Below are 11,760 nucleotides of genomic sequence, written 5' to 3'. Positions count from 1 at the left end.
GAAATACACAGTGGGTAGCAAAGCTTGCCCAGAAGGATCAATTGCAGAAATTAGGGGTGGGCAGCAGGGCCCTGCACCCCACCCCCGTTCGCCCCGCCCCCGCATGGCGGGGCAGGTAACACCGCCCCGCATCTAGTCCCCCTAGCAGGGAGGGCCCAACCCCGCCCCGCATTTCCCCCACCCTGGCCCCTATATATATATATTATATATAAAAACATAAATATTTATATATATTCAAAAGCATAAATATATGTTTATATATATAAATATAAATATATTTTACAAATTGTGTATATATAAATATATATATTACAATTTGTTAGACTTGTTTACAAAGTATGCTTTAACAAATTTAAAAACTATATAGTTTAAAACTACTACACTACAACTTACATAAAATATGCACTAGAAAATTTAAAAACTACATAATTTTTAAATTATAGTCATATTTACAAAATTTAAGTTTATAATTTGGATCTAAAAATATATTTTTGATCACTTTTGGATTTAGAAATAATTTTTAAATATAAAAAAAAGTAGTAGTTTTTTAAAGGGAAAATGAGGCGGGGCGGGGCGGGTATTCGCTCCGCACCCCGCCCCCCAGGATGCGGGGGCAGGGGACGGATGGGAAAACCCCACCCCTGCATCATGCAGGGTGGGGTGCGGGGAAGGGGCTACCCCACACCGTATGGTGCGGGTAGCACCCCTAGCAGAAATATATATTGACGATAAGCGTCATACATTTTATTCCAAATACTTTCATGAAGTTGACACGAGATTTGATCAACCAGAAAGAAACTTTGATGTTGACCAAGCAAGACAACTAAATTGGTTTTATAAGTTTTCCTAATAAGTACATCCAATTGGTGTAGCGCATGGTTTTTGATTTGTGTGAAAGAGAGTTCGAGAAAGTTCAATGGTACATGCTGAACAATTGCGTTGAGATAGAAAGCCACATGAAGTAAGTTGTCATTATTTGTTAATTAATATTGTGCTTTACTTAAAAAAATTATAAGAATATAAATTATTTGATAGTCTTTAATTTCAATGATCATATTAACATACTCAAAGAACTAGGAGTAAATGATATAAACCAGAAACATGAAGATAATGACATTACAGATGCGAGTTTGAATTACCAAAAAAATATATTGATTGTTTATTTTTGTACATTTATGCTTTATTTAATATATAGGTTGTATAAATGCATGCAAGTAATTCAAACGATATATCATATGAATTGTAGGCATTGGCGTGTAGCCCTTTGAGACACGCTACTCAATATTCTATATGGATTTTTAGGGGAAGTAGGTATCACACAATGGATCGAGAACATTATAGGAAAACACATAATAGTGGTGTTCTAATCGAAAGAAGTCATAATAGAGAAAACATTAATTTCTATGGGGTTATTGTTGATATAATTGGAATGAAATATTTGGAGGAGCATGTGGTGTATTTGTATAAATTTGATTGGTGGGATTTAAGCAATTCTCGAAGGGGAGTACGCGATGATGAATATTTTTTTAGTATTAATACATCAAAAAAATAGTATGAATATAATCATTTTATTTTGGCTTCCCAATTAACTCAAGTATTCTACTTAGATGATCTTAAGTTAGGAAATCAATGGTGTGTAGTCCAAAATTTTTCTCTAAGAAGTATATACGATGTTATCCATAAGGTAGAAAGACAAGATGAAGATGAAGATTATCCATCTCCTAAAAAAGCATACCAAGAGAGTCAACACGTCTTTAACTTGTTTGTGGATTTAAGTCAGTATGAATAATTCCATTACTTTAGGAAGATATTGAGAATGAAATTTTTAATGCTATAGTTGAGTAAAATGTTGAGTCATCTGAAATATTTACAGATGACGAGGGTGAATGGTCAAATGAAATTGATACAAATGATTGACCAGTTTTGTGTTCACATTACACTTTATGACAAATCTTTTTATGTAATGAATATATCGGTGTTTTGAAATTATGCCACCAAAGAAGAAGGAAGTTCGCATCCTATCTCCACATATTCCTAGCCCTCCATCTGACTCGCCCTTATAGATTGACTCTACAAAACAATGTAAAAATCTAGAAGTCATTTTGTTTCAATTAAGGTATGAAATAGGCATATTACATCGTTTCTAACCATCATTTACTTCATTTCTACAATGAATATTATATTTTATAAACTTAACAGTACAATCTCGTCAAGGTTGAGGCACTACTAGAGGTGTGATGTTTGAAAAGTATTGTAAAGTTAGTAAGATAAAGGTTAACATTCTTGACAAACATACCAAAGGCAAATGACAACTAGCAGCTTGGCTTTCATAGCATGTGGATGCTCTTATACGAACTTATGCACCTTTGGCTACAGTTCATGTCAGAAAGTCTCCGAAGATGGCAAAGAGCTTATAAAAAACCGTTGTTTTATAATGTTTAAGGAATTGATTTATATTAATATTATTTAATATGTATGCAAAATTTAGAATATTGTGGGTGATAATATTCTTGTGTAGACATGTTTTCAAGGATGACTTTAAACTAAATTTGGTTGGAGAGAGGAGCGTAAGACTGTCGATGAGCTTATGTGTAATGCATTTTACAAATATAAAGCGATGTGTCATGAGCATTATAGTAAGTTTGAAAACAAGGAAGATGCATACCAACATCTTTTTCAGGATATCCAATATTCCGATTAGGAAAAAGTTTGTGACATTTTGAGAATCTATCATTAAATGAATTTTTTTACATGTCCTATTTATAATTTTTACAACTTTTATGCAAGACTGAAGTTTTATAAACAAAACAGATAGATTGAAGTTGAAGATTCATCATCATGCAAGCTCAATATCTTTCCATTGCATCTCTAAGAAATTGGAAATGCTATTTTATATTTTTATTGCATATAGTTTGTTATTTAGAGGTATTCTAATGACTTTATATCTCAACTAATGTCTCTTATAGCAAAAGTCTAATGCTAATTATGATCTGAAAAAATTATATGATACATCACATACTGATCATAATGGAAAGTAGTCTAATTCCAATACTCGTGAAAATTATGTAAGTACTATAATCTATTTTAATTGAACATATTTGAATATTTGTGAAATTATTAATTCTTTCTCTAGTGTGTAGGAGAAAATGATTGCACTTAGTGCTAAATCTGCGTCAGCTCAAAATTCTTCAACAAGTGATCTTAAAGTTTTTACATGAGTTTTGGGTAAAAAATCATGATATTTGAGGGGTTTGAATCAATGTGTAAAGCCTTCTGGCTCTTTCTCAACGTTCAGGTTTGCCTCTAACACCTCTATAGCGTTATAGAAAACGAATTCCAAGATCAAAGAATTGACTGCAAGTTAACATGATTAGAGACTCAATTGGCGAAACAAGCAGATTTGGAGATGCGTATAAAATAACAAGAAGAGTTCAGAAGAGATGTACAACTCCAAATAAAGATGCTTATGCAACAATTCAGTCCTCCAAGCAACTGATTTACATTATACGTAGTGATTTTGACATTTATTTTTGTACAAAGAATGCTAGTACTATTGTTTTATTAATTTAGTTTGCACTTATTAGACTACTTTTGTGGATATTGAACAAATTGTAATATATTTTTTAAAATATTATGTGTGTTTATATGGTTTTTATTATTAGGTAAAATAAAATAGTTATCGTTTGAATAGAATAAGTAAAACCATTCGAACATTGATATAGAACATTTGAATGTAATCATTATTAAACGTTTGAGCAATACTTGAAACTGTTTGAACGAAATCATTGAACATGAAATTAAATGTTCGAACATGATCCCATAACAAAATCGTTCAATCATACTATGGTTCGATTGAACATCTAACTCACTACGTTCAAACATATTTTACTATTCGTCTATTATATTATTTGTTTGAATGTTTACTCATCCCATTTGGACAAATAGGCTGATTTCAATCGTTCAGTTATGAATGACGTGGTCAAACATATTTGACATTTGAACGTCAAGTTTTTACTATTTGAACGTGATTCTGGGACATAATTCAAGCATCCCAAAAAAAATTCCATTCAAACCCAATTGAACGGTTTTGTTGAAATTCATCTCAAAAGATATTTTGTGATAAAATTGATATTTTTGTTTCAAAATATCTTTTAAGACTATGCTATTGAAAATAATCTTAGAATCATTATTTTTTGGTGCCAAGAGATATTTTGGCATGCACTATAACACAGGTGGTGTTTCGGGATGGAAATTTTCATCCCAAAATATTGGTTGAAATGCCACATAAACTGACAGCTTTTTCATGTATGTACATCTCGAATGCTAATTACTTATTCAAGGAAATCATTTTAGTACAAGTTTCGGACATTCTTTTAAAAAATATTAAAAAATAAAAATAGGCATATTATGAGTTGATTTAGATTTAAAAATAAGATAAGATAATTTTAAATAAAAAATAAAATATAAATAAAATATTATTTATTAATATTATTATTATTTTAAAATTTAAAAAAATTAAATTATTTATTATATTTTATATAAAAATTAAAAAAATTATAATAATAAAATAAAATGACACGAAACCTTTCCGAATCCACGAACTCAATCTAACTCCACTCACCCTCGAATTAATCTTTCTATACTGGGCCCCGGCAGTTTGCTGGGTACGTTACGTCAAGCATTATAAAAAGCAGTGTAAAATTACCTACACGTCTCTCTCTCTCATAAATTTTTCTCATGCGATATCATTGGGCATGGAATCATTCACGAACGTGCATCATACCGTTTCGAACTAGGCTTTAGGAAACGCACCCCCAAAAAGAAAAGAACGAAAGAAAAGAAAGGAGCAAGGGGACAAGACTTTACTCTACTTTGGCCGGATCGAGTGTAATACAAATTTAAAATAGAATAAAGTCACGCATGCCTACCTCTTAATTTGGATTAATGTATATATATTATATAAGGACAGGTGAATTAATTAATATCTTATTTAATTATATAGATGAGATGAGATGAGATGAGATAAAAATTAAAAGATAAATAATTTTTAAAATATTATTTTTATTTTAAATTTTAAAAAATTAAATTTTTTATTATTTTATGTGAAATTTTAAAAAAATTATAATAATTATATGATATGAGATGAGATAGTTTGATTTATATAACAACCCAAACTAGCCATAAATCTCTCCCAGCCTTAAAGTACAAAGAACACTGCCAATAGATTCTTCATCCTATCCTTTAAAATATATCATCAAAATACACTTTTTCTATTTTACATATTGACTTTTACAATATACTATACATCAATTTATTTATTTTTTCTTCATATCATTTAAATATTATATTTTTTAATATATTTTATTCATTCCAAATAAAGTAAAAAATAAAAAATAAATAAAGAAATAAATAAAGAGTAAAAAGTAGAAAGAGAAATGAATTGAAAATTTATACAAGTGTGAACAGTATTCTATAAATGTAGATGAGGTACTGTAGCAAACTGTATATTAGAAATAAAATACATAATCCAATGAAGGCATCTTTTGAGCACATTCCTTTATATTTTACATCTTTTAAGGACTCATTTGAAAAGTAATATGAGATGAGAATTTTATAAATAATAATAAGATAGTTTGAGTTGAAAATTTTTTTATTTTGATAAAGGAGAGAGAAAAGTTGAATAAAAAATATAATAAAGTTAAAATATTGTTAAAATATAATTTTATAATATAATTTATGTTTTGGGATTTGAAAAAATTGAATTGTTTTTTATATTTTATTTAAAAGTTTGAAAAAGTTGTAATGATTAGTTTGAAAATTTTATATTTGAATTATATTTAAGAAGAAAATGAGATAAGATGAAATGAGAGATGATAATATAAGAATTTTGAGACAAGGTTAATTTCAAAATAATCTCTAAGAGTCTGGACCAATAGATAGATACAGCATTTGTATTAATTAATTGGAGAAATTAATTAACCTTCAGGTAGCTAGCTAGAAATGTCCCCACTTGTTCATATAACACTGAACATTCTTGTGAGCTGATCTACTCTCACCTCTTTTTCTTTCTCGGACAGATACACTCACTGAGTTCAGCAGTGGTAGTGCTAGTAGCTGTGAGTAGAAGTTCTCTGATCTCTCAAACACCGTTCATGTCTGTTTGTTGCAGCTAACAACCAATCTTCATCTCCAAATTTAATGGCCCTTCTCTGGCACTTGCTCTTTCTCTCATGCTTTCTAGTCTCCTCAATTTTGGTGCCCGGCACCTTGGCCGCCGGGAAATCATTTCATGACGGCGAAGAAGCGCGCCGAGAGGCTGACAGAGTCACCAACTTGCCTGGACAGCCGGAGGTGAAGTTCAGGCACTACGCCGGCTACGTCAAACTTCGTCCACAAGATCAAAAGGCACTCTTCTACTGGTTCTTCGAAGCTCAAGAAGCACCTTCTCAGAAACCACTCGTCCTTTGGCTCAACGGAGGTTCTCTCATCATCTTCTAGTCTCATGCATCTCTTTCTGTACTCATTTCTTCCCCAGATTTAGGATATTTTTGCAGCAAGTTTTCCACTAGCCAATAAGAATTAAAACAGCATAAAAAATAAGTAAAAGGAAAATATACACATTACACAAGAAGGATATATATGTAAAGCTACAAGTAATTGGGAGTGAGTTACTTCAGAAAGCACACACTACAGAGCCAGTCTCTCCTTTTTTTTTTTTTTTTTTCTTTTTTTTTTTTCAAACAGGGAAAAAGAGGAAATTCCGGCCCGTTATTTTTAACGTTTTGTCAGAGATCAATAGTCCGTTAATCTAGGTCATGTCAAAAAAAAAAAACAAAAACATAGGTGGTGGGATCCACTGCTACTTATTATAATTTATAATTGTGCCAATAACAGCTGTCCAATGTTTACTTTTTTCTTTGATAAACATATCTTAATAATGTGCAAAGGGTACTTCTATAATATCGTAGGGCGTGTAAAAAGCATCTAATTATTTTTAAAAAGAAGATTTATGAATAAAAAACTACTTTTTTATATAAATTTTATATTTATTTATTTTTTTAAATAATTATATACACACGACTGAAATTATAATTTTTGATGTTTTGATAATTATTTATTTCAAAATTTTATACTAATAAAAGACAGATTTTATCTTTTATATACGTGAGTATCAAGAAAGTCATGAGTAGTTAGGTACATCATTAAAATCATGTTCCTTAATCTCTGTTTCTTATATATATATATATATATATATATATGCATGGCTGATGGCTTTGTTGTATTTATTTATTTGGCTGAAGTGATAGAGAAAGTATTACACATATAACTCATTGATAGTATTAATTTTCTAACTATTCCATATGTAGCTATATATATATATCATCATAATCCAATGATCTTAGCAAAAGATTTGTATATATTTGAGTAGGACCTGGCTGCTCTTCAATAGCATATGGAGCTGCACAAGAACTTGGTCCTTTTCTTGTCGGAAACAATGGAACCCAACTCAATGTTAACAAATTTTCCTGGAATAAAGGTATATTATTTTCCTTTCTTTTGGCTGCTAAGAGATAGATCAGAGAGAGAGAGAGAAAAAGGGGCTTTGTAGTTCCTCTAATGATCATGAATCTTTCATTTCATATATAAAATTCAATCTGGTCTAATATTTCATTTCATATATAATCAGTTGCAAATATGTTGTTCTTGGAGGCACCCATTGGTGTAGGCTTTTCCTATACCAACAAATCCAAAGACTTGTATATGCTTGGCGATCGAGTTACAGCTGAGGACTCTCATGCTTTCTTGATTGGATGGTTTAAAAGGTTTCCAAGCTTCAAGTCCCACGACTTCTATCTCGCTGGAGAGAGCTATGCTGGTATATATTCTTTTCCTTGCAAAGAAAGATCGGGAAAAAAACTGTGTTGGCTGTCTATTCCTTCACAAAAATTTGTCTCTTCCGATTTCTCTGCACGTACGAACATCAGAATGTTCACCTCTCTCTCTCTCTCTCTCTCTGTCTCTCTCTCTCAGGTCATTATGTTCCCCAACTTGCGAAGCTCATTTATGAAAGAAACAGAGGCGCCAGCAAGAACTCGTACGTAAATCTCAAAGGTTTCATGGTAAGGCCTACCCCATCTAGTACTATAACTAGCTCCTAATTAGAGTTAAGGACCTTTTCTTACATATTTAACTTAAAAGACTAAATTGTTAGACCCATCATGTGGAAATTAACTTTGCAGGAATTGAAAATAGTATGGTAATTTTGTGATTACTGAGATTAATGGTGTTTAATTAAACTCAGATTGGAAATGCTGCTATCAATGATCCGACGGATGTCAGTGGCATGTTTGAATATGCATGGAGTCATGCCATCATCTCTGACCAACTCTACAATAATATACTGAAGGAGTGCAATTTCGGGCAATCAGAAAACCAAACAAGGAATTGTGGAGACTATATCAGGGGTTTCATAGAAGAATACTCTGAAATTGATATTTACAACATTTACACACCCGTTTGCCTCTCTAATTCCCTGCAACGTGGAATTAGTTCCTCCAAGTTCGGTGTTGCGCCTCCAGCTAGTCTGTTATCACGGCATGTAAGTGATCTTGTTGATGTAATTTTACACTATCTTTGCAGTGTGTCTCTGAGAGAGAGAGAGAGAGAGAGAGAGAGGTGGGTGGACATCTGTAGTACACTAAATATGTGAAGGTTCTGTGAATTGATGGCACAGAGCAGTGGGAAATGTACCATGCTACATTGAATGAAAAGTAGTAAATTGCAATAACAAGTCTGTCCATCCCTACCTATAATTGTTATAGGGAGATTTTGATTTTTTTTTTTTTGTTTTTGTTTCTAATCTTGAATCCAGAACTTCTGGCATAAGCTACCTTCAGGCTACGATCCATGTACGGAGCATTATGTTGAGAAATATTTCAACAGAGTGGATGTTCAAAGGGCCCTACACGCCAATGTCACTAAGCTGTCATATCCTTACACTACATGCAGGTAAATCTCTCTCTCTCTCTCTCTCTCTCTCTCTCTCTCTCTCTCTCTCAAAACTTAATTGTAATATTTGATATATATGGTTTTTTAATATCTCAAATAGAAGAGATAAACTACTGAAGTAGGTTTTACATTATTTATTCTTATATAATTCTATCTGAAATATTTATATATAGAACAATAACAAATGTTGAAGGCTCTCCTTTTGTATACCAATCTCTCTTCTACTTGCACTGATGTGATACTAATTTTGATGAAATTTTTTCATCCAATTCCAATTAGTATGAAATGACATGTCCTCCGGAATAATTGTAAATGTAGCTAATAATTCATTTTTGCTGTTGGGTTATTCCGATCCTGGGAGAGGAAATCGAAATACCAGCAAAAACAATTCCACTAGCTTTCAAGTAATATTCACTTATTGCACGCGTGTCAGGTCATCCTCGAACTAGAGCTTTCTTTCTGTCTCCCTGCCATAACATAATTAATGAGATGCTGAAGTGAGATTCTCGACCTCTCTTTTTCATTTTCAGCCCATGACTTTACATTCCACCTCCGATCATTGCAGGCTGCAGCTAGCCTACTGTTATTTTTCTTTCACTTTTGCCTTATTTCTGTCAGTAGAAATCATGTGAGGAGATGGTTAGAACTTAGAAGTAGAACCATATATGCTCGTGTGGAGGAGATTATAAGCATGTTTTGTACTATTAATCCTCTCTCTGATCTCTCTCTCTCTCTCTCTCTCTCTCTCTCTATATATATATATATAATATATATGTTCTTCTACCTGCATATTTATTTCTGGGCAACCTTACTTATCTACTGGATTAGTACGTATTAGCACGTATAAAATTGCTTCTACTAATTAATTAGCTACAGTCTCATCTCGTTGCATGGATCGAAGGCTCGGAAGTTTGGATCATTAATGAGCTCATACATATACATATACATATGTATATCTATATAATGTACATACATGGTAATTTCGTTGATCAATTCATGAGTAAGATCATCATGTTCATGAGATTTCTAACTTGGGGTTAGTGTTGGATGCAGTGGTGTTATTCAGGGATGGAATGACTCACCCGACACGGTGCTGCCAATCATTAGGAAGCTCTTAAAAGCTGGACTGCGCATTTGGATCTACAGGTGCACCGTTCGAAATCTCTCGATCTTTCTTCCATTTGTCCAGACCCGCATCATGTTTATTTATTTATTTTTCATAATCTCCATTTTAATAAATATTTTATGGCTCAAAAGTAAAATGAAAAGTATGAACAATAATTAATATTATTAGCATCGACCATGCATGCAGCGGTGATACGGATGGGAGGGTGCCAGTGACATCGACAAGGAAAAGCATAAACAAGATGGGGTTAAAAACGAAGGAAGAATGGAGAGCATGGTTTCACAAAAGTCAAGTGGCCGGGTGGGTGCAGACCTACGAAGGCGGCCTTCATTTAGCAACTGTTAGAGGCGCTGGCCATCAGGTCCCAGTCTTTGCCCCTCCCCAGTCCCTTGCTCTCTTCACCCATTTCCTCTCTTCTAAAACCTTGCCGGCTTCTCGATTTTAATAAAATAAATATTAATCAGCTTCTGCCTGCCTGCCTGCATGCATGCTGTCCTTTATTAGCAACTAGACATTATTGTCGATATATTACTATAAAATATTTAAGGGAGTTTATTCAAATGAAGTGTACGTTAGAGTTATCTAGAATTAATTATTCTTTTTTTAATAAAATTAACTTGGAGTATAAGTTACGTAGACTTCTATCAGACTGCGGCATGTTAATTAATTATTCTTGTAGTTCTACATGTATAATTAGTGTTAATTATTGCCCTATTTCTCTATTTGGATTAAATATATAATCTCTGTTCTGGGTTTTAATATATATAGGTAGGATCCTCTGCACCTTATGATGTTGGTGAGGTCCAACGATACATGAATGGATTCTATTTAGTATAGCCACTTTTTCATATTTTTTATGCACTACTTGTACGTTGGGATTATCGTCGGGTGTAATTTTATTTTACTATATTTTTTTAATTATTATATAAAAAAATTATATCAATATATTTTAAATAATTTTTTTAATTATTAAATAAAACAATATATTTATTTTTTCAAACGGTTCACTTGAATGATACCGCTCGCGGCACATAAACACTTCTCATAACTAAAACCCTTTATCACTATTAATGCAATAAAAAAAAATCTAATTATAAATATAATTATATATTAATATATACATCAATCTAATATGATTGATTAAAAAATAAATTTTATTAAAAATAATACTAATTTAAATTTTAAATATAAATAAATTAATATTAATATATAAATTAATATGCGACTTTATTTATATATAACAAAACTCACGAAATAAATGATAAAATACCAGTAATACAGCAACGTCCTATATATTGAAGTTATTGCTTATGACACGTACAAAAATATCTCGGCCATCACTATTTATATTTATCTTTTGAATGTCATCAGTAATATATTCCTACTGCAACTTGCACGTAGCCCTCTGTAGCCGCTACCAATGGAAGTTAATTTAGAGGACACTGCTACTGCCGGAACCGAAGTCCCAACCGATGCTTCCATCCCGTTTCGTTATAAAAAATAAAAATTAAAAATTAAAAAAGAAAGAAAGAAAGAAAGAAAGAAAATTAAAAAAAAACAAAAGATTTTTGCGACAAGATTTTTAGGAATGAAATATTTTAGGGATAATTAAATTTCATCCTTAA

General features: G+C 31.9%; 1 protein-coding gene across 1 annotated transcript; it reads left to right on the top strand.

The window, feature by feature from the left end:
- Positions 1-5,992: 5,992 nt before the first annotated feature.
- Positions 5,993-10,763, top strand: LOC122311839 (serine carboxypeptidase-like 35). The gene is made up of 8 exons (XM_043126560.1): positions 5,993-6,478; positions 7,430-7,537; positions 7,688-7,876; positions 8,032-8,120; positions 8,303-8,599; positions 8,873-9,009; positions 10,063-10,155; positions 10,322-10,763. The coding sequence occupies exons 1-8, from the start codon at positions 6,199-6,201 to the stop codon at positions 10,578-10,580; spliced, it is 1,452 nt and encodes a 483-aa protein (XP_042982494.1). The 5' UTR covers positions 5,993-6,198; the 3' UTR covers positions 10,581-10,763.
- Positions 10,764-11,760: the final 997 nt, after the last annotated feature.

This window comes from Carya illinoinensis, chromosome 5 (genome assembly GCF_018687715.1).
Source record: "Carya illinoinensis cultivar Pawnee chromosome 5, C.illinoinensisPawnee_v1, whole genome shotgun sequence".
In the NCBI taxonomy this organism is placed as follows: Eukaryota; Viridiplantae; Streptophyta; class Magnoliopsida; order Fagales; family Juglandaceae; genus Carya; species Carya illinoinensis.
This window is presented reverse-complemented; position numbering and strand designations above follow the sequence as displayed.

Coding starts and splice junctions, on each gene's coding strand:
- LOC122311839 (XM_043126560.1), top strand. CDS start 6,199: ATGGCCCTTCTCTGGCACTTGCTCTTTCTCTCATGCTTTCTAGTCTCC. Junction 8,600..8,872: donor CTAGTCTGTTATCACGGCAT/GTAAGTGATCTT, acceptor TCTTGAATCCAG/AACTTCTGGCATAAGCTACC. Junction 10,156..10,321: donor CTGCGCATTTGGATCTACAG/GTGCACCGTTCG, acceptor CCATGCATGCAG/CGGTGATACGGATGGGAGGG.